The 23,709-nt window shown below is 49.8% G+C and overlaps 1 protein-coding gene across 1 annotated transcript in view; it reads right to left on the reverse strand.

Moving 5' to 3' along the window:
- Positions 1 to 13,458: 13,458 nt before the first annotated feature.
- The window catches only part of vezt (vezatin, adherens junctions transmembrane protein), a gene marked incomplete at its 5' end in the record, with an annotated part of 28,148 nt that continues 17,897 nt past the window's right edge, over positions 13,459 to 23,709 (reverse strand). The window contains 7 exon segments of the mRNA XM_080538021.1: positions 13,459 to 14,462; positions 14,819 to 14,865; positions 15,153 to 15,416; positions 19,992 to 20,064; positions 20,066 to 20,096; positions 21,608 to 21,816; positions 22,796 to 23,217. Coding sequence (XP_080394147.1) covers positions 14,231 to 14,462; positions 14,819 to 14,865; positions 15,153 to 15,416; positions 19,992 to 20,064; positions 20,066 to 20,096; positions 21,608 to 21,816; positions 22,796 to 23,217 — 1,278 coding nt within the window. The 3' untranslated portion in view covers positions 13,459 to 14,230.

Here is a 23,709-nt window from a genome sequence, read left to right on the forward strand (position 1 = left end):
AGGTGGCGCTAAAAATGCAACATCAAAATGAATGACTCCTGCTGCCCTGGGACCTAAAATAAGACTCTTTTAATGAAAACAAACAAACGGTTACAAGCACTTTTATTTTAATATTTTCACGGTCCTTTTTTCTTTTTTCGTTGGGTAAGCACTGCTTACCCTGCTTATATGGACGGCACGTCCCTGATATATCAAAATATAGTGGGTGAGGGTAAGACAGATAGATTGCTGCCAGAGAGACTCAGCCTTGAATGGCAGCTTGCACCTGATGTGTGGCAATTTTGGTGTCTTGCCCTCACCCTCACCCTCCCCCTCCGCCTCCCTCCACTCCCCCCTCCCTAAGGGGAATGAGTTAAAGTAACACCGCCTGCCGAGAGGGGACGGGAGGGGGGGTAAGGTGCCTTCCACACCCTCCCCCCCCCTGATTTCAAATAAAGGAATATATTTTATGTCATGCCAAATGTCACCATCAGATGGCGCTCAGTCCTGTGGGAGAGAGAGCCAGCCAGCCAGCCAGCCGTGAAATAAGAGAGATTGTTTCCCCCAAAATATCAGTTATTCACGAAGAATTTAAATAAAACAATGAAATAAAAATAACCATAACCCTAAATATTGAAATAAGTATATTTGTCGGGAGAAAATACACAAATGTGAAACCCCAGCAACAACCCGTCATCTCTTGGTTTTATGGTTGATTATTTATATAAACTCAACTTGATGGGTTATTTTGGAGTATAGACTAATGTATAGTATACATGACATACCACCTGTGCGCATCCGTAATCAGACTTAGCTGAGGTGCTGGAGCTGAAGAGTATCAAATGGAATGAAAAGAACCAGCATCCGCACACTCCAAACTGTTCACAAATCCATGTTTTATTGATTCGCAAGCCTTCGGTCATCCATCGGTCTTTCATCTTTGATAGAATAAACACAATTGTTTGTGGGATCAGGCTAAACAGGTCGCAGACCTAATCCAATACTGCCCCCTAGTGGATGACGGTAAACCCTTCACTCTGCGCTTTTCTCCCTGAGAAGACGGATTTAATCGCTCGTTGACAACATCTCTGAATATCTGTAGTTTGGACATGTTTACAGTTTAAGATTAGCTCATTGTTTTCCATCCAGCCAGCCGTGTGTTCGAGCAAGGCACGGGTTTGGTAGCGTGAACTCTACCATAATGCATGGCATGTCATGTATAAAAAGATCAATACCACAATACCTATTGATAACGGCGAAGAAGAGAAGAGAAGAGAAGAGAGAGACAAGAGAAGAGAGAGAGACAAGAGACAAGAGACAAGAAAAGAGACCACAAAAAACAACAAAGATACTGTAGTGCCGGAGGAAAAAGGAAAGACGTAGGCAACGTAATGATAACTGTTTAATCAAAATAACAACTTGTACTCTCCGTACAGGACCAGGAAATCCATCACCAAAACTCTTGTGTCTAAACAGGAAGTTGCAACGTTAATAATCCTCCCCTCTGCCCCTAGTGCCAGAACTGGTTCCCTCCCACTACACAACCAACAGTAAGAGGAGAACATGAACCCATAATGTAGTCACTACACCAGCCCCCCCAGTGTTCACCTCAATATTGGAAATCCTCACGGCGAGGAGGGCGTATGGCCCGGCCCCTACGATCGTAGGTAAAGTCAGGAGGTGCGGGAGGAGGTGTGACATCGCCCATCACGTCCTCCTGCAGGGAAGGACGGGGGGCAGTGACGACCGGGGGCTCGCGAGCTGCGGGGGGTTGTCGGGGTCGGAGGGGGGAATGGCCAGGGCGCTGCAGGGTAGGTAGGACTGGAGGCCGGCCTCTGCGCGGTGGCAGGGCCAAGTCCAGGGGCAGTTCAAGGTCCAAGTGGGCCGGTTTGAGGCGATCAACGGACACACACTCAGGCCTGCCCCCCATGTCAACCATGAAGTTCTTGGCTCCGGCCTCGATGACACGGAAAGGCCCGTCATAAGGAGGACGTAGTGGAGTCCTGTGGCCATCATGACGAATGAAAACGAACCTCGCTGAGTGCAGCTCCGGGGGCACCCTCGAAGTAGGGACACCATGCTGCGTAGTCGGGACCGGGACGAAGGTCCTGGCGCTGTCCAGCAGGGAGGCGCGCTGAGCGGCGGCGGACCAGGGCTCCGTTGACTTGGGAATGAAGTCACCGGGGACCCGCAGCGGCTGTCCAAACACCAGCTCAGCGGACGACGACTGGAGGTCCTCCTTAGGCGCTGTCCTGAGCCCCAGCATGACCCACGGCAGCTTGTCAAGCCAGTTGCTGTCCGTGAGGCTGGCTCGAAGGGCGGCCTTCATGGATCGATGGAAACGCTCACAGAGCCCGTTCGCCTGCGGGTGATAGGCGGTTGTGCGGTGGAGCTTGACCCCCAGATTCTCCGCCACCGCTGCCCACAGCTCTGAAGTAAACTGTGAGCCACGGTCAGAGGAGAGATCAGCAGGGGTGCCGTAGCGGGAGACCCACACCGCGATGAACGCCCGGGCCAGGTCGGGGGCTGTCGTTGAGGAGAGCGGAACTGCCTCCGGCCAGCGAGTCGTCCTGTCCACCATGGTAAAGAGATAGGTGTATCCGTGCGAGGGGGGCAGCGGCCCTACCAGGTCCACGTTTACATGATCGAACCTCCGCTCAGGCACAGAGAACTGCTCCAGGGGGGCCTTGACGTGTCGATGCACCTTGGCGCGCTGGCAGGCGATGCACGTGTCTACCCAGGCCCTCACATCCCTCTTGAGCCCATGCCAGACGAATTTCTCTGACACCAGCCGTGAGGACGGTTTCCTACCAGGGTGAGACAAGCCGTGTATCGCCTCGAAGGCGGGGCGCCTCCAGTTGGCGGGGACCACCGGTCGTGGCTGACCCATGGAGACGTCGCACAGGAGCGTGGCCCCTGCGTCACCGAAAACCACCTCTTCTAGGCGCAGTCCTGTGTCCGACAACTTGAGAGCCTGGACGGCGGGGTCGGCGGCCTGGTCTGCAGCCATGCGCGCGTAGTCCAAACCCAGTTGGACCGCACCAACCACCGCCCTGGAGAGACAATCCGCGACCTGGTTGGACTTCCCAGCAACGTGCTGGATGTCTGTGGTGAACTCGGATATGTAGGCGAGCTGGCGCTGTTGGCGGTCGGACCATGGCTCCGCCACCTTGGACATGGCGTGCGTGAGTGGCTTGTGGTCCACGTAGGCCGTAAACTCGCGGCCCTCCAGTAAAAAACGGAAGTGTCTGACAGCAAGCCACAGCCCGAGGAGCTCCCTGTCGAATGTGCTGTACCTTTGCTCTCTGGGAGACAGCTGGCGGCTGAAGAATGCAAGAGGCTGCCAGGCGTCCCCAACCCACTGTTCGTACACCGCTCCAACAGCAAAGTCAGAGGCGTCCGTGGTGAGAGCAGTGGGTGCCGAGGGCGCGGGGTGGGCCAACATGGCAGCGCGGGCCAGGGCCGCCTTGGTGTCCTGAAAGGCTTTGACACGCTCCGCCGTCCAGTCCACCGGCTGCTTCAGAGTCTTGCCCTTCTGGGCATCGTACAGAGGCCGCAGGATGTGAGCGATGTGGTGGAGGAAGCGATAGTAGAAGGTTACCATCCCGATGAACCCCTTGAGCTCGCTGATTGTGCTGGGGCGCGGGAAAGCAGCGACAGCTTCCACCTTCGAGGGGAGGGGGGTCACCCCCTCTGCGGAGACCCGGTGCCCGAGAAAGTCGATGGTGTTCCGTCCGAACTCACACTTCGCCGGATTGACAATCAGCCCATGTTGGCTGAGCCGTGTGAAAAGGGCCCGGAGGTGGGACAGGTGCTCCTCCTCCGTGGTGCTTGCGACGAGGATGTCATCCAAGTAGACGAAGAGGAATGGTAGGTCCCGGAGCACCGAGTGCATGAGGCGTTGGAAGGTCTGCGCCGCGTTCTTCAGGCCGAACGGCATCCGCAGAAACTCGAAGAGTCCAAATGGCGTGATTACGGCCGTCTTAGGGACGTCCTCGGGGTGCACCGGCACCTGATGGTACCCCCGTACCAGGTCCACTTTGGAGAAGAAGCGTTTGCCTGCCAGGTTCGCTGAAAAGTCCTGGACATGTGGGACCGGGTAGCGGTCAGGCTTGGACGCGTCGTTGAGGCGGCGGTAGTCCCCACATGGGCGCCACCCGCCGTCTGACTTAGGGACGATGTGCAGGGGAGACGCCCAGGGGCTGCTCGAGCGCCGAACGATGCCCACCTGCTCCATATGCGCAAACTCCGCCCTGGCGATGGCCAGCTTCTCCGGGTTGAGGCGCCTGGCCCTGGCGTGGAGGGGAGGCCCCTCGGTCTCGATGTGGTGCTCCACTCCGTGTTTCACCGTGGGCGCGGAGAAGGTGGGCTTGGTAAGGTCGGGGAATTCGGCGAGCAGCCGAAGGCACTGGTCACTTTCGGCGAGCGTATTGGACCACCCGCTGTAGACCGCCTCCCCCTGCGTACAGGCGAAGGAAGCGAAAGTCTGTGAGTTGACCAGGCGCCTGTTCCCCACGTCCACCAACAGGTTGTGGGCGCACAGAAAATCCGCACCAAGGAGGGGAAATGTGACAGCCGCTATGACAAAATCCCACGAAAAGCATTGCCCTCCGAAGCACACGTCCACCGCCCTAGTGCCATAAGAGCAGATAGGTGTGCCGTCCGCGCCTGCCAACTGCGGACCACGCTCCTCCTTCGCCACATCCGATCTCTCTGCCGGAATGATGCTCCACTGGGCACCTGTGTCACAAAGGAAACTGCGACCAGAGGCGGTGTCTTGTATGAAGAGCAGCCTGTTGGTGACGCCAGCGCTCAGGGCCACTACTGAGTGCCGGCCCCGCCGTTTCCCGTCGGTCCGAAGGTGCAGGGTGAGCGGCACCGTTTGGCCTTGGCGCCAAAAGTGGCGTGGTAGAAACAATGGCCCGCAGCGTTACCCTGCTGGCCAGAAGGTCTGGCGTCATCCTTCGCTCTCCTGCGACGGTCGGGTGGCGGGGCGGCCGCGGGAGCGAGCAGGTCGGGGGACCGTTGAGGCATGGCCAAGACGAACCGGTCCGCCTCCCTGGCCAGGGCGCGGGGCTCCATGATGGCGGTGTTGGCCAGCGCCATCCTAACTTGAGCTGGCAATGTGCGCATGAACAGCTCTGTGAAGAGGATCATGGGGTCTTCTGTACCGAGCAGGTTTAGCATCCTCTCCATGCGCGCAGAAGGCCTCTCGTCACCCAAGTCCGACATGGCAAATAGGCGACGCACCCTCTCCGCAGTGGACAGTTCAAATGTCTCTAGAAGCAGGGCCTTGAGGCGCTCATATTTGTTCGTCGTCGGGGGAGCAGACAAAAAACCTACCACTCGAGCTGCGGTGGAGCTGCCCAACATTGCCACAGCATGGTTGTACCGGTCGTCGTCGTCATCGATGTCACTTTTGTTAAAATGTGCCTCTACAATAGCAAACCATGCAGCAGGCGTTGAGTCCCAGAACTCTGGTAGCTTGAGAGTGGGAGTGTGCGCACCACGCGTTACCCTGACAGGGGATGGTGATGGCTGCCGCTGGTTTGAACGTCTTCCTCGCCCGGACATTTTGCAGGATTGTAATGTTCGCTCGCTGGTTTTTGTACACAATTACGTTAACAAAAATCCACGTCGGGGGTCACCAGTGTAGTGCCGGAGGAAAAAGGAAAGACGTAGGCAACGTAATGATAACTGTTTAATCAAAATAACAACTTGTACTCTCCGTACAGGACCAGGAAATCCATCACCAAAACTCTTGTGTCTAAACAGGAAGTTGCAACGTTAATAATCCTCCCCTCTGCCCCTAGTGCCAGAACTGGTTCCCTCCCACTACACAACCAACAGTAAGAGGAGAACATGAACCCATAATGTAGTCACTACAATACACAAGATGCCACCCAAAAATGAGAACCACAAATGTAAGTATTTACTTCGTTAATGAAGTTTGTGAAAAGTTATGACATGTTAAAGTTAATGACATGCTGAAGCCAAAACTAAGGGTGCGTTCGTAAATTCACTCTGAGAATGCTCTGAGTTCATAGAGCTCTGAAATCAGTTAATTTACGAACAGTCAAGTCTTTACGAACTAACTGTAAACATGGCAGACACCAACGATAACATTTAAGCAATAGCTCACGACAGGCCGTGGTATATGCTTATTATATCACAGCTAAGGGGCGTTGTTCGGCCCGACGCGAAGCGGAGGGACGGCAACCCCCTTAGCTGTGATATAATAAGCATATACCACTGGCCTGAAGTGAGCTATTGCTTTTATAAAACGGTTACCAACACTGTCAATATGAATTAGAAAAGCACACTCAAATTCAAATAGTTTTTATTCGTAATTAATCATCTTAAATAGTTCCCCTCAAATAAAATAGTTCCTCTTATTGCAGTTGGTCGCTAAGCAAGCGGTATGTCGGCGTTTATGTGTAACTTTACCTGGAGAGCACCCAGGAGGTCAAAATTCAACTGAAATGTTTCCATTTCCATATCTTTTACCTAGCTTCAGAAACGTTTGTTAGTTTGTAACGGATTGTAGTATGGCATGTGTTTGATATTTTGTCACAGCGCGCGGCTGTAGTGGACGCAGGCAGGGCACTCCGAAAACGTCTCGACACATTTTCAAACAGGCTTTATTTTGATAAACAGACCACATATTGGGAATCTACATGGTTACTTTGCGTAGGATTATTTTTTTTAAGTTGATAAAATGTCCTTGAGATTGAATTAAAAGTCTGTTATATTTGAAATGTTGACCGTGAAACAGGCGTATTCATTTCGAACTGTGATGAGGCTCTACTTATCGTAGCTGTGGTATACGCTCAATATACCACGGCTATGAACCAATCAGATTGCTTGATTTCACCCATCCGTTTTATAATAGTGATTCTATAATTAGAGCAGTTATGATCCCTGGCGCCATCACATATTGTCTTCCAGGTGGTAAAGTCACTGATCTCATAGAGCTGGTCCCTGTTGTCTTAGACCTTCATCCCACAGCACATATCCTGATTTTTCACGTTGGCTCTAATGATGTGCTGAACAGACTCTCGGTTAAACTCAGGGAAGATCTCGAGTCATTAGCCACCACTGTACAAAGCCTGGGCAAAACTTGTGTGTTCTCTGGCCCCATCCCAGCCCCCTCAAAGAGTCCTGAACATTTTAGTAGACTTGTGAGCCTGCACGAATGGCTAAAAGCCTTCTGTCAGGCTACATCAGCAGATTTCATTAGCAATTTCGACATGTTCTGGACCAGAAACCACCTGTATAAACCCGATGGCCTGCACCTCAATCTAAAAGGTACAAAGCTATTAATCATTCAATGTATTAATTACATCACTTTCAGCTGTAAATGACGTCCACCACAGCATGATCCCACCATAGCTTCACACTGCATTCATCACAAGCATCTCCCATTGGGTCATGCTAACTCTATATCCCTTTCCTGTCCTCTGACCATCCCTGTTCTTATTAGGACCAGACACCTTTCACTCAACAACTTCACCCCTCGCACAGTCATTCCATCAAACCTCACTCACATTCCTTGTCTACCTACAGCTCCTCGGACTAAGTCTGTACCATTTAAGATGGCATTAATTAATGCTAGGTCAGTGAACAACAAGCCCTATATTATAAGGGACTTTTTTAAATCCCATGAGCTTGATTTTCTATTTTTAACAGAGACCTGGCTGAAAAACAATGACAACATCACTATAAATAAGCTCTGTCCTGCCGCATGTAGTGTTATCAGTTCTCCTAGGATGTCTGGCCGTGCAGGTGGTTTAGCCGTTATCTTCTCCAAAAAGTTTGCTTGCCGCTCTGTAGACATTGGTAATTTTAGAACTTTTGAAGCACTGCTGCTTAGAATAGGATCAGCTAACCCTCTTTTTACTTTGCTATGTTATCGCCCAACAGAAAAGTCAAAAAGTGAGTTTTTAACAGAATTTCCTGAGTTTTTATCATCTGTTGTGATGAAAGTCGACAACCTGGTGCTGGCCGGAGATTTTAATGCGCATATTGATAATGCCTCTGACAACTTCGCGAATGAGTTCATTAGTTTTACCCAATCACTGAATTTGACTCAGCATGTTTCTGGACCGACCCATGACCGGGGCCACACGCTGGATTTGATTGTTACACTGGGCTTGAACATCAATAAGCTATGTATAGGTGAGTTTTTTATTTCTGACCACAAATATATTACTTTTAATATTGATTTTATCGCTGAGTCCCTACCAAGCAAACGGTCAGTCAGCTCCCGTACACTCAACAGCTCCTCTGTTCTCAAATTTTCCTCTGCCTTCGCAGTCCTCAGTAATGATGTGACAGTGTCAACTGACACAAATGGCCTGGTCCACCATTTTAATCACCTCTGTTTGTCTGCCCTAGAATTAGTTGCCCCCCTCAGAACAAAAAAGAAATGTCTCAGTGCAGCTAACTCATCCCCATGGATAAATGATGACATCCGCAACCTAAAAAGAGAGTGCAGAATAGTTGAGCGGCGGTGGAAGAAGACTAAGGGGACAGTTCACTTCATTCACATGAAGGAACTCCTCACCTCTTTCAACCTAAAAGTTGAGGATGCAAGAACCATATACTTCTCCAACCTGATCCACCTTAATAAGAATAAGCCTAAAGCTCTTTTTGCAGTTATAAACACCCTGGTTAATCCACCTCCTCCCCCAGTTCCTGTCTACTCTGATAATGACTGTGAACTATTCTTATCATTTTTTCTAGATAAAGTTAACAATATAAGATCCAAGATAACACCTCCAAACATCATCATTGTCGACCAGCCTCCTCCAGCTCCCTCGTTACGCCAGTTCAACATTATCTCCTTAGATGATCTTACCCCAATTATCTCACTCATGAACCCCTCCTCTAGTCCTGTTGACACTATCCCAACCTCACTTTTAAAAGCTGTCTTCAATAGCCTCAGTCCCTATATTTTGTCTATTATTAACAGTTCCATATCCTCTGGGTGTGTGCCTGATCATTTCAAACATGCCATCATCCAACCTCTCCTGAAAAAACCAGGCCTTGATCCTCTAGTCCACAGTAATTACCGGCCAATCTCCAAACTCCCATTCATTTCGAAGGTCCTGGAAAAAGTTGTTTGTAACCAACTTTTAAAATTTCTTGACAATAACAAGTTGTTTGATAAATTTCAGTCTGAGCACCGAGACTGCACTTCTTAGAGTGTCGAGTGACATCATTATGAGGGCTGATGTCGGAGAGTGCTCAGTGCTGCTGCTGCTTGACCTAAGCGCAGCATTTGACACTATTGACCACGACATCCTTGTAAATAGGCTCCAACAGTGGGTGGGTTTAGATGGGGTAGCTCTGAAATGGTTTTCGTCCTATCTGTCAGGGAGAAGTGTGGCTGTCGCTATCGACAGCTATGTCTCCTCCACATCTCCCTTGGCCTGTGGGGTCCCCCAGGGTTCAATCCTTGGTCCAATCCTGTTCTCCCTCTACATGTTACCCCTTGGTGCTCTTATTAATAGTTTTGATGGCATATCCTATCACTGTTATGCAGATGATACGCAATTATATGTTTCTTTTAAACCAAGTGATCTCAGCAAACTCACCATCTTACATGACTGTATTGCTGGAATAAATAATTGGATGGCACAAAACTTCCTACAGTTAAATGCAGATAAAACTGAGATACTAGTTATAGGCCCTGAGAGTACCTCGAATGAAATTCGGCGGTCCCTCGGTTCATTGGCATCCAATGTAAGTAACACCGCCAAAAATCTGGGAGTCTTTTTTGATAGCCACTTGAATTTTGAATACCATGTAAAAAAGGTCACACAGTCATGTTTCTACCATCTTCGCAATATCGCAAAAATCAAACCAATCCTTACTTCTCAAGACCTCGAAAAAATCATGCACGCATTTATCTCCTCACGTCTAGACTACTGTAACGGACTCTACTCTATCCTCAGCCGCTCTTCTATTAACCGACTACAATTAGTACAAAACACAGCTGCCAGAATTCTCACTAACACATATCGCAGAGCTCATAACCCCGGTTTTGGCCGCTCTTCACTGGCTACCCGTTAAATCCAGAATTGATTTAAAAATCCTTTTAATAACTTATAAGGCATTACACGGGCTGGCCCCTCTCTATATCTCGGAATTATTACAGGCAAAGCCCAATGTGAGATCTCTCAGGTCCTCGGACAAGGGCCTTCTGGTCATACCCTCGACCAACCTCAGAACCAAGGGTGACCGAGCTTTTGTAGTAGTGGCTCCCACACTGTGGAACGCCCTCCCAGTGTCGATAAAGAATGCTCAATCTATTAATTGTTTTAAGAACTTGTTAAAAACACACCTGTTTCGTTTGCACTTTGTTTTATGATATTTTCACCTGACCCACTTCTATAGGTCATTGTTTTGTTTTATCTCTTGTTGTTTTATTGCTCTTATGCCCTTATGTGCCTTGTGCTAACTTGTTTTTACCTGATTGTTTTTATGTGATGTCCACTGTACAGCACTTTGTAACTCTGTTTTGAAAGGTGCTTTATAAATAAAATTTACTTACTTACTTACGTGTATGTATTCAATGTACAAAGACGATATGAAAATGAACGTTATTCATTTAAAAAAAATTAAAAATCCTTGAAATTATTGAGATCAAAATTATGTACATTAAATGAATAATACGCTTTGTGACTAGTCACGTTTACGTAGCACTCATCTAATACACTGCAATACTCGTTTATAAACACGTGGGGGCGCCATTGTCACGGCCATATTGCCTCTGTTCAATATTCGACTGAATTAAAATAATGAAAAGTGTTGACATGCACTCCTCAATATGTACATCATTTGTAAATCCCACACAGTTGGTTTTCTAGCTAGCTATGTATATGGGGAAGGTATTAGACATACATGTTATCTTTTTATGTATTTTGATGTTTTTTTTAAGGTAAAAAAATCAGTTGGACAGAAAAAGTAGGCGTCACGTCATTGACCCACATACACATACACACACGAGACAGCTGGGAAGCTGTGTCCCTGTCACCTGTTTAGACCTCACCTGTGTCCCTGTACTTGTCTCTGCTGCCCTTTGACCAAAAGAGGTCTTTGTCCATTTTCCTTTTTTCCCCTGGCATATTTGTTTTACCAGCTCACCTAGTAAAAGTGAGACGATTGATAATATCAAAAACATGCTTGCACACACATATAACTTACTCACACACAAGTCAGTGTTACTGGCCTCAATGTGGTACAATTATTACTGAAATTATTGAGAATAGAGACATTGTTGACATACGTAAACTAGCTCTTGTAATCTTTAATGTTCGCTAACTAGTGAACTCACTAAAATAACATTAGAACATGTTTGTACTGACAGAACATGACATTAACTTGTTAATTATGTTACACCCACCATATAGGTCCCTAGCATAAGAATGACAGTTGAGAATGTACTTAGTTTTATTACATTAGTTCACAATCCAGGCCCACATTGACCTCTCTCCAAAGAACCTCAGTTATTGTTACCAGGGCAGGTGTTATATTCACTGCACACCATAGGCTACACACTGTAGAAAAGGGTTGTTCACTGCACACGCCCGTAGGGAAATACTTTGACACTCTGGGTGAACAAGTTTACACACGTGATAGGATTCACTGCAATCATCTATAAATATAGCACACTCAAACCTGCCCTGATGGTCGAACTGGGATTAACCCGGTGAAGTGGCAATGGTGGGGGAAAAGCGGATTTAAATAACAAATAAACAAACAAACAAACAAACAAACAAAAAAGAAAAACTAGTCCGCCCCGCTACCGGCACACTTGCCCAGGCGGACTAGATAAGAACATAAACTATAACCAAACCAAACGTCTCACGGCAAGAGCAGCTGGCCGCACTGATGCTCTGGAGGAAACACAAATGAACAATCTTAGAACACTATTACCGACATATTAAAATACAAAATGATTCAAGTTACATGACGAATACTTTAAAATACCTGGTACGTCGATGGCAGCGTCCTACCAGCGACTACCAGCCGCCTTCAACCCAGCAGGGAAGTAGGTGACCTGTAATACATCACACAATCAATATTACATACAATCAAAGCAATAATATAAAACACTACGCACAGAAAATAGCCATAGGCAGCGGTCTACCTCTTGATCTCTGCCTGTCAGCATGGAGTAAAGGTGTGCAACTACCTCACCTCCGACCTGATCACACGGCTGCGCTCTGGCGTTCCCCCTATGTGCTTTCCTTTGGGCACCTCCCCTTTTCCTATTGGCGCCACCCGCCACAAAATTGTATTCAAATTGTGCTTAAAGGGAATTATTTTCACAGGACATTATGACCGAAGAGGTTTGAATATGTCGGACTTCAACAGAATTTATCGGACAAAGACCGGTAATTACCGGTTAACGGAAACCCAGACACACACACACACACAGCCAGCTCCAGTAAAGAACACACACACACACAGCGAGGTCCAGTACGCCATTTTTATTTCACAATTGAAATGTAGTAGACAGAGGCACAGGGGAGGGGGGGTACGCTCTAGGAGGGACAGAATGACAAGGGAGGGGGGGTACGCTCTAGGAGGGACAGAGGGCCAGGCCCCCCCCAATCGGAGGGAGGGAGGAGGTAAGCTCTAGGGAGAGGGTCATGACAAGGGGGAGGGGGGGTTTAGGGTTTAGGTGGGCCAAGGGACCCCAGGACTCTCAGACAGACACCACTGTTAGAGAGAGAATGGTGTGTGTGTGGGGGGCGGGGGGGGTAGGTAAACAGCCTCTACATACACATGAGGGATGACATCATCCTGATTGAACTTTCCTCCTCCTCTGGTTGATAGAGAGATGGAGTGATGGAGGGATGGAATGGTGGAGTGACAGAGAGATGGAGTGATGGAGAGATGGAGTGATGCTGTCACATGTCCTTATGAGGAGCACTCTGATTGGTTGAGCCTTCTGACACGACACTCTGAATGCAATTTGAAAAAATTGTAAGTAAACACAGATGCAGGAGGAGTGTGGGGGGCACAGTCCACACACACACACACACACACACACACCCCTGGATATATAGTTAGTGTAGCACTTCAATCACATTCCAACACGTACGTGTGTGTGTGTGTGTGTGTGTGTGTGTGTATGTCCAGGTGACAGGTGTGTGTGTGTGTGTGTGTGGACTTCCCTGACAGGTGTGTGGATGAGGAGAGTACTGTTCTGTTCATGTTGCCATGGTGACACACTATGATGACAGGGTATGAACATGGACACATTTCAGAGTATGGCCAATGTTACTACATACAGTATGTATCAAAACATTTCTTGCCACCTATCCCACACACACCCTGAAAACCAGCACAGCCACCCCCCCTCTGCCCCTCACACACACACACACACTCACCCTCACACTCACACACCAACACAGCCCACCCCCCCCCAACCCCCCAAACTCCACATGCTCTTCAGTACACAAAACATATTAATAATAACAATAACAATATTGTCGGAATCTGTGAAATGAAAACATAACCCATTCCACATTCCGACAGAAATAACAAACGTTGTTAGTCTTTAAGAGTTAAACTACAGGGAGACGTAGGGGTCAATCATTAGAAAAATGCTTTTTTTTGACGCTACAATCAAGTCTCCCAGAATCCTCCAGGGCTACGAGGGACCGCCCACCTTCCTGGAGCGACAGGTCAGAGGTCAGAGTGCATGTTGCGGTTTCTGGTCGTTCCTGAGTCGGACAGAGGGGAGCAGAGAGGATTGTGGGTAGGGGGGAGGGAGGAGAGCAGAGAGGATTGTGGGTAGGGGAGGGAGGAGAGCAGAGGATTGTGGGGAGGGAGGAGAGCAGAGGATTGTGGGTAGGGGAGGGAGGAGAGCAGGGAGGATTGTGGGTAGGGGAGGGAGGAGAGCAGAGGATTGTGGGTAGGGGAGGGACGGACGGACGCACAGGTGTAGTGTGTCGTAGTAGAGAGCTGTTAACACACACACACACACACACGCTCACACACACTCACGCGCACACACACACACACACACACACACACACAATCCAGCCAATGGGACAGACAGCCACAATAAATAACGCCGAAGTGCAGACAGACAGACAGACAGACAGACATAAATACAGATGTTGTTCAGAGCTCAGTCAAGCAAGGAGGGAGGGGTGGGGGTGTGAGGGGAGGGGGGGGGGTGGGGGGTGGGAAGGGGGGGGGGGAGGGAGGGGGTGGAGTCTAGTCCTTCTCAGGTGTGTGTCTGCCTCTTCTTCTCTCCTTCCTCCTCCACCTCCTCCCCCCCCTCCTCTCCCTCCTCCTCCCCCTCCCCCTCATCCTCCTGGTCTCCGTAGGTCAGCTCCTGCAGGTTGTTGAAGGCTAGCGAGCGCGCGGCCACCTGCGCCGCCAGGGCGGAGCTGAAGCTGAGCGTGGCCGAGCCGTGCAGCTCCGTCAGCCTGTCCATCACAGAGACGCCGGGGATTCTGGGATGGCGCCCGCCCCCCAGGAGGCATTCCAGCCCGTTCTGCCCCCCCCCCTCCTCCTCCTCGGGCAGCCCCTCGTATTGGTAGAGCTGCGTAGCTCCACCCACCTCCCTCCCCTCCTCCCCCTCCTCCCCCCCCTCCCCCTCCTCCTCCACCACCACCTGACCACAGATGAACTCTGTGATTGGCTCAGTCTCCGTCGCAGTGGGGAAGAGGTGGTCTTTGACCCTCTCTTCCTCTTCCTCTCCTACTTCCTCCTCCCCCTCTCCCTCCCTCCGGTCCTTCAGGTGCTCTGACAGGTGGTTCCCCTCCCCGGCCCCTCCTCCTCCTCCTCCCCCTGGTTCTGTCAGACCTACAGAGGGGGTCTCAGGTGGGTGGGGGCCGGGCCCAGGTACGCCAGCGGCTGAGAGAGAGAGAGAGATGGAGAGAGAGGCAGAGAGAGGGGGGAGAGAGAGAGAGAGAGGTAAGGAGAGAGAGGCAGAGAGAGGGGGGAGAGAGAGAGAGATATAGAGAGAGAGAGGTAAGGAGAGAGGGGGAAGAGAGAGATAGAGAGAGAGGTAAGGAGAGAGAGGCAGAGAGAGGGGGGAGAGAGAGATAGAGAGAGAGAGACGCCACGCTTCAGTTACATCATCACACACAGAGAGATGGACAGATCAACAGAGAGAGAGAGAGAGAGAGAGGGAGGCAGAGGGAGGTAGAGGCAGAGAGAGAGAGACAGAGAGGTGCATGGTGGGTAGGGAGGAGACCTTGGTCGTTGAAGAGCAGCTGTTTCCACTTCCTCCTCTCCTCCTCCGAGGCCCTCATCCCCAGCACGGCCTTGAGCTCTGATAGGACGCGCCGAGACTCCTCCCTCTCCCGCTGCTGGCGCTCCCGTTCCCCCGGCGACAGCATGTCACACGCACCCCCGCGCCATTCCTCCTCCTCCTCGCTCTCTGACACGTACGCCTCTAGCTCCTGGCCAATCACAGGAGGGAGCACGTCATCAGCCAATCAGAGGGCAGGAGAAGACCAGTCACTCAACACAACACAGAGACTCAATAAAACAAATAGAGAGAGAGGGAGAGGGAGAGAGAGAGAGAGAGAGGGGGGACAGAGAGAGAGAGGGAGACCGAGAGAGAGAGGGGCAGAGAGAGAGGGAGGGAGGCAGAGAGAAAGAGGGGCAGAGAGAGAGGGAGGGAGAGGGAGGCAGAGAGAGAGGGAGAGAGAGAGAGAGAGAGAGAGAGAGAGAGAGAGGGAGAGAGAGAGAGAGAGAGGGAGGGAGGCAGAGAGAGAGGGAGAGAGAGAGAGAGAGAGAGAGAGAGAGGGAGAGAGAAGGAGAGAGAGAGAGGGAGAAAGAGAGAGGCAGACAACAAACAACAGCCGTAGGCTACTGGGTAAGTGATACATGGCATGTACAAACAAACGTAGGTTTTAGGACGTTCAAAAGCAAGGACTGTGTGATCATCTAATTATGTGTAGTTACAGTTAGGTCCGTAAACATTTGGACAGTGACACAATTTCTATAATTTTGGCTCTGTATGCCACCACAACAATCGAGATGTAATTGAAGTGCAGACTTTCAGCTTTAATTCAAGGGGTTGAACAAAAATATTGTATGAAACATTTAGGAATTGCAACCATTTTTATACACAGTCCCCTATTTTCAGGAGCTCAAAAGTATTTGGACAAATTAACATACTCATAAATAAAATGTAGATTTTTAATACTTTGTCGAGAATCCTTTGCAGGCAAAGACTGCCTGAAGTCTGGAACCCATGGACATCACCAAATGAATGAATGAATGAATGAATGAATGGTCTTTATTGTCATTGATATAGTACAGGTACCATACAACGACATTTGGGAGGGGGGGCTCCCCTAGTGCTAGGACAAAAAAAACTAAAAACAAGAAGGGAAAAGAGCTGGTTTACATAAATAAAGGCTATGTACACTATCCACTATACTATACTATACAAATAAAACACTGTGCTGTACTCTATGCTATACCTATTCTAACATTTCCTATCTCTGAACCTTATGTACCCGAGGGTTGTCATATTGCACATAGTGTTATTGCACATTCATTTAAAGTGTCGCAGTTTGCAGGTTTGAAATGTTCACAGTTGTGTTTCAGTATTGCACTTGATTCCAATCTAGTAGCTGCCATCAAATTGTCTAGATTGTCCAGGGCCTAGAACCTAGGTCTTTGCTGTGTTCAGGGCCTGAATGGCCCTGGGGTAGAAGCTGAGCTTCAGTCTATTTGTCCTTGCGAACATGGTCCTGAACCGCCTGTTCGAGGGCAGCCGAACAAAGTGTTCGTTCCCAGGGTGGGATGGGTCTCTGGAGATCTTGGAGGCCTTCCTGAGGCAGCGTGTGTTGTACCCTGAGGCAGCGTGTGCTGGGTTTCCTCCTTTGTGATGCTTTGCCAGGCCTTTACTGCAGCTGTCTTTAGTTGTTGCTTGTTCGTGGGTCTTTCTGCCTTTAGTTTTGTCTTCAGCAAGTGAAATGCATGCTCGATCGGGTTGAGATCAGGTGATTGACTCTGGCCATTGCAGAATATTCCACTTCTTTGCCTTAAAAAATCATGGGTTGCTTACACAGTATGTTTTGGGTCATTGTCCATCTGTATTGTGAAGCACCATCCAATCAACTTTGCTGAATTTGTCTGAATCTGAGCAGACAGAATATCCCTAAACACTTCAGAATTCATCCGTCTGCTTCTGTCTTCTGTCACATCATCAATAAACACTAGTGACCCAGTGCCATTGGAAGCCATGCATGTCCATGTCATCACACTACCTCCACGTTTTTTTTTACAGATGATGTGGTATGCATCGGATCATGAGCCATTCCAAGCCTTCTCCATACTTTTTTCTTACCATCATTCTGATACAGGTTGATCTTAGTCTGATCTGTCCAAAGAATGCTGTTCCAGAACAGGGCTGGCTTTTTTAGATGTTTTTTTGGCAAAGTCTAATCTGGCCTTTCTATTCTTGAGGCTTATGAATGGCTTGCACCTTGTGGTGAACCCTCTATATTTGTTTGTGTGAAGTCTTCCCTTTATGGTACACTTGGATAATGATATGCCTACCTCCTGGAGACTGTTCTTCACTTGGCTGGATGTTGTGAAGGGGTTTTTCTTCACCATGTAAAGGATCCTGTGATCATCCACAACTCTTGTCTTCCATGGACGTTCAGATGTTTTTGTGGTGCCGAGCTCACCAGTGCATTCTTTTTCCCCCAGAATGTACCAAACAGTTAATTTGGCCACTACTAATGTTCCCACTATCTCTCTGATGGATTTTTTGTTTGTTTTTGCAGCCGAAGGATGGCCTGTTTCACTTGCATTGAGAGGTCCGTTGACTGCATGTTGTGCGTATACAGCAACAGCTTCCAAATGCAAATGCCACACTTGGAATCAACTCAGACCTTTTACCTGCTTAATTGATAAAGAAATAATGAAGGAATAGCCCACAGTGGCCCATGAAAAAGCTTTTGAGTCAATTGTCCAATTACTTTTGGTCCCTTGAAAAAGAGGGAGCTCCATATTAAAGAGCTGTAATTCCTAAACCCTTCCTTCAATTTGGATGTGAATACCCTTACCTTAAAGCTGAGAGTCTGCACTTTAAGCCCATATTCATTATATAACTGTAACTTATAGATGTTTTGGTAAACAGCTAAAATAACCAAAGTTCTGTCTGTGTCCAAATATACAGTATATCTCAAAAGTGAGTACACCCTTTAGATTTTTGTAAATATTCTGTTATATCCTTTCAGGGGATAACATTATCCTACTGAAACTTTGATATAACTTAAAGTAGTCAGTGTGCTGCTTGAATAACAGTATAGATTTATTGTCCTTTGAAAATTACTCAGTACACAGCTGTTAATGTCTAAACAGCTGGCAACAAAAGTGAGTACACCCCATAGTAAACATGTCTAAATTGTGCCCAATGATGTTGTTTTCCCGCCCTGGTGTCATGTGACTCGTTAGTGTTACAAGGATTCAGGTGTAAATGATAAGCAGGGCTGTTAAATTTGGGCACAATTCTCTCTGAATGCTGGACAACATGGCACCTCATGGCAAGGAACTCTCTGAGCGGCTGAAAAAAAGGATTATTGCGCTTCACAAAGATGGCCTTGGCTATAAGAAGATTGCCAACACCCTGAAAATGAGTTGCAGCACAGTGGCTAAGATCATACAGCGGTTTTCCAGGACAGGTTCCACTCGGAACAGGCCTCGCCAGGGTCGACCAAAGAAGTTGAGTCCACGTGCTCAGCGTCATATCCAGAGGTTGGTTTCCAAAAATAGATGTGCGAGTGCTTCCAGCATTGCTGCAGAGGTTGCAGAAGTGGGATGTCAGCCTGTCAGTGCCCAGACCATACGCCGCACACACTGCATCAAATCGGTTTGTATGGCCGTCGCCCCTCTTCTGAAACCGATGCATAAGAAAGCCCGCAAACAGTTTGCTGAAGACAATGAATCCAAGAACATGAGTTACTGGGACCATGTCCTGTGGTCTGATGAGACCAAAATAAACCTGTTTGGGTCAGATGGTGTCCGGCGTGTGTGGCGGCACCCTGGTGAGGAGTACCAAGACAAATGTGTTTTGCCTACAGTCAAGCAATGGTGGCAGCATCATGGTCTGGGGCTGCATGAGTGCTGCCGGCACTGGGGAGCTGCATTTCATTGAGGGACACATGAATTCCAATATATACTGTGACATCCTGCAGCAGAGCATGATCCCCTTTCTTCGGAAACTGGGCCGTAGGGCAGTTTTCCAACATGATAATGACCCTAAACACACCTCCAAGATGACAACGGCCTTGCTGAAGAAGCTGAAGGTTAAGGTGATGGACTGGCCAAGTATGTCTCCAGACCTAAACCCAATTGAGCACGTGGGGCATCCTCATGAGGCAGGTGGAGGAGTGTTGCAAGGTGTCCAACATCCGTGGGCTCTGATGTCGTCATGGAGGAGTGGAAGAAGATTCCAGAAGCAACCTGTGCAGCTCTGGTGAATTCCATGCCCAGGAGGGTTAAAGCAGTGCTAGATAACAATGGTGGTCACACAAAATATAGACACTTTGAGCACAATTTAGACATGTTCACTATGGGGTGTACTCACTTTTGTTGCCAGCTGTTTAGACATTAACAGCTGTGTACTGAGTAATTTTCAATGGACAATAAATCTATACTGTTATTCAAGCAGCACACTGACTACTTTAAGTTATATCAAAGTTTCATTAAGATAGACACTTTTGAGATATACTGTATATGGACCTAACTGTATGTGTTTTATTAGCATGTTGTGATGTGCTAAACATGCAGTTAGATAGCTAGATAGCTAGTTAGTTAGATAGCTAGATAGTTAGTTAGATAGTTAGCAACGTCGTTTTTAGCGCTAGAAATGTGTGAACATCCCAGAAACACTTCTGCCTTACGGTCGCAAGTTAAGTTATTTTTTGAAGGTCCACCCCTTGTTTGTTTCTCTCCACAAATGCCACTCTGCATACATGCACACACACCCCCCCCCCCCCACCCCACGGTACCTGCTCCACAGGCACAGGGTCCCGGTCCAGGATGAGGGTGTAGGGCTGGGGGGGAGGAGGGGGGGCGGGGGGGGGCCGGGGGTCTCTCTGGGTCCTCTGGGGTGCCTGGGGGGGGAGACAGGAAGGACGACACTGAGGCTACTACACACTGAGGTCAGAGGTCAGATGGAGGTCACATGGAGGTCAGGGAGTCCTACTGTAAGACACTATATGGTGAAACTAGGCCAGTCCCCTTCTCTCCCTCCCTCCCTCTCCCCCTCCCTTCCTCCCCTCTGTCCCCCCCCCCCTCTCTCTCTGTCTCTCTCTCTCTGTCCCCCCCCCTCTCTCTGTCTCTCTCTGTTCCCCACACTCTCTCTCTGTCCACCCCCCCCCTCTCTCTCTCTCCTCCCACCCACCCTCCCTCTCTCTCTCTCCCTCTTTGTCCCCCCCCCTCTCTCTCCCTCTCCCCTCTCTCTCTGTCTCCCCCCCCTCTCTTTCTCCCCCACCCCTCTCTCCCTCTCTCCCTATCTCCCTCCTTCCCTCTCTCTCGCCCCCCTCTGGGGGGGCCCCCCCCCTCCCCTGGTCCCCCCCCCTCCCCTGGTCTGGTTCTTGTCCTATATAGTGAAGGAGCCACTTCCTCTCTGACTCTGAATAGTCTCAGGGTGGGGCGGTGGGGGGGGGCAGGGGGGAGGAAGTCCTGACTAAAAATAACCTGGCCGTCACCATGGAAACCCAGGGGCTCCTGAAGAAAAGGGTGTGGGGGGGGCAGGACTCAGGTCCACTATCAGCGCCTGCCACCTGGACAGTTAACACAGCTATGCTCTGTGTGTATATACTGTATATGTATACCTGTGTGTGTGTGTGTGTGTGTGTGTGTGTGTGTGTACCTGGGTGTGTGTACCTGTGTGTGTGTGTGTGTGTGTACCTGGGTGTGTGTGTGTCTGTACCTGGGTGTGTGTGTGTGTACCTGGGTGTGTGTGTGTGTGTGTACCTGGGTGTGTGTGTGTCTGTACCTGGGTGTGTGTGTGTGTGTGTGTGTACCTGGGTGTGTGTGTGTGTCTGTACCTGGGTGTGTGTGTGTGTGTACCTGGGTGTGTACCTGGGTGTGTGTGTGTCTGTACCTGGGTGTGTGTGTGTGTGTGTGTACCTGGGTGTGTGTGTGTCTGTACCTGGGTGTGTGTGTGTGTGTGTGTACCTGGGTGTGTGTGTGTGTGTACCTGGGTGTGTGTGTGTGTCTGTACCTGGGTGTGTGTGTGTGTGTGTACCTGGGTGTGTGTGTGTGTCTGTACCTGGGTGTGTGTGTGTGTGTGTACCTGGGTGTGTGTGTGTGTCTGTACCTGGGTGTGTGTGTGTGTGTCTGTACCTGGGTGTGTGTGTGTGTGTACCTGGGTGTGTGTGTCTGTACCTGGGTGTGTGTGTGTACCTGGGTGTGTGTGTGTGTGTACCTGGGTGTGTGTGTGTGTGTACCTGGGTGTGTGTGTGTGTGTGTACCTGGGTGTGTGTGTGTGTGTGTACCTGGGTGTGTGTGTGTCTGTACCTGGGTGTGTGTGTGTGTGTGTGTACCTGGGTGTGTGTGTGTCTGTACCTGGGTGTGTGTGTGTGTGTACCTGGGTGTGTGTGTGTGTGTGTGTGTGTACCTGGGTGTGTGTTCCTCAGCATGCGGGCCACCTGCCCCAGGGTGTCGTCCCAGCAGCCTGCGCTGGCCTGCATGTGGGGCGCCAGGTGATGCAGCCTCTCGCTGAGCTCCTGGTAGCCATGGTAACCCCCGCAGGCCGCCCCCCCCTCCCCCTCCCCCTGCCCCCGGGACACCATCAGCTTCTCCAGGTCGTCCTCCAGAATGATCATCCTGTGGAAGGGGGGAGGGAGGGAAGGAGAGGAGGGTGAGGGGGAGGTGTGTTAGGGTGGGGAGGGTAAGGGGGGAGGGAGGGAGAGGAGAGCTGAAGTTGGGGTGAGGGAATTAAGAGGGGTGTTAGGGTGAGGAGGGGTGAGGTCATGGTTGAGGGTCAGGCTGAGGAGGGTATGGGTGAGGAGGGGTGAGTAGGGTAAGGGTGAGGAGGGTATGGGTTTGTCGGAAATAACTGTATATTGGTTTAAAAAGGACAGGCAGGTCTCAGTGTGTGCAGGCAGAAGGTGTCACTTCCAGCTCCCTTGGTGCATCCCAGGGCGTGCCACAGGGATCGGTCCTGGGACCATTACTCTTCATTATACCTGTATATATCAACACTCTCCATCAGATGCTCATTTCCATTTTTATGCTGATGACACTGTGATATACTGTTCTGCATCCACACCAAATCAGGCTCTGCGTCAGCTACAACTTGCTTTCAATACTGTAAAATACTTAAATACTGTAACACTGTAAAATACTGTAAAAATACTGATCAAACCCTGTGTGATCTAAAGCTTGTTTTGAATGCTGACAAAACCAAACTTATGATGTTTTGGAATGCTACATCCAAGCCTCTGAACCTCCCCTCTATCACCACTGTTCAGGGCTCCAAGATTGAGTCTGTCTGACATTACAAGTACCTAGGATTTACAATTGATGATTCTCTCTCTTTCAGCAACTAATTAATGTGTGTTTTATGTATGTGACCCTGTAGTTGTGCTGTTGCCTGTCTTGGCCAGGACGCTCTTGTAAAAGAGATTTTTAATCTCAATGAGTTTTATTCCTGGTTAAATAAAGGGTTAGGTTAACCCTAACCCCAATAAAATAAAATAAAATGGATGAGGAGGGTTAAGGGTGAGGAGGGTTAAGGGTGAGGAGGGTAAGGGTGAGGAGGGGTGAGGAGGGGGGAGGGTAAGGGTGAGGAGGGGTGACTCACTCGTTGAGCAGGGCCTTCAGGTGCAGCTGCAGGCTTCGTACGGAGGTGTGCAGCGCGTTCAGCTCTCTGCACGTCTGCCTGGCGCGCCCCCCTGCCCCCGCCCCCCCCTGGCCCCCCCCGCCCCTCGGCTGTGTCTCCAGGTAGCGGTGGAACTCGTAGCTGCGCTTCAGGTCGCCTAGGCAACCGGCCAGGGCGCGGTGGAGGGGCTCGGTCACTGCGGCGATGGAGAGGTGTAGTGGTGGAGGAGGTGAGGAGGAGGAGGGGCCCTTGTCTCCTCTGCCCTTGACTCCGCCCCCCCCCTCCTCCTCCTCCTCCGCCGCCACAGGCTCCTCCCCCTCCTCCTCCAGTCGGCGTGGCGACAGCAGTAGGGCCAATCGGCGGAAGCACTCTGAGCTCTGCCCCGCCCACAGCTGGAACAGCACCTGGGGAGGGATGGGAGGTCAGCAGGGACAAACAGAGTGACTGACTGGAAATGCCTCTGACTAGTATCTATCTACTGTATATGCTGTCATCCCTGTTCCCTTTCTTCCCCCTCCATGTTTGGTCACTCTCTCCCCCCCCCCTCTCTCATTCTTGACTTACAATAGACCTATCGCCAAGCCACGCCCAAGGGTTAGTGCAGTGAGTCTGGTGTTGAGAGTCCTTATAGCAGAGGGGAAAAAACTGTTTTTGAAACGGGATGTTTTGGTGGCCAGGGATCGGTAGCGCCGTCCAGAGGGCAACAGTTGGTGAGCAGGGTGGGAGGGGTCAGAGATAATTTTATGTGCTCTATTTGTGGTGCGTTTGAGATATAGTGATTCAACTGATGGGAGAGGGGTGCCGATGATCTTAGATGATTAGAGATTAGGCTTAGAGATAGGTCTATTGATTCATTTGACTAAGCAAGTGAATCATCAATCCACCAGTCGTAGCAG

Source organism: Nansenia antarctica (genome assembly GCF_963989245.1).
Source record: "Nansenia antarctica genome assembly, chromosome: 8".
Classification (NCBI taxonomy): domain Eukaryota; kingdom Metazoa; phylum Chordata; class Actinopteri; order Argentiniformes; family Microstomatidae; genus Nansenia; species Nansenia antarctica.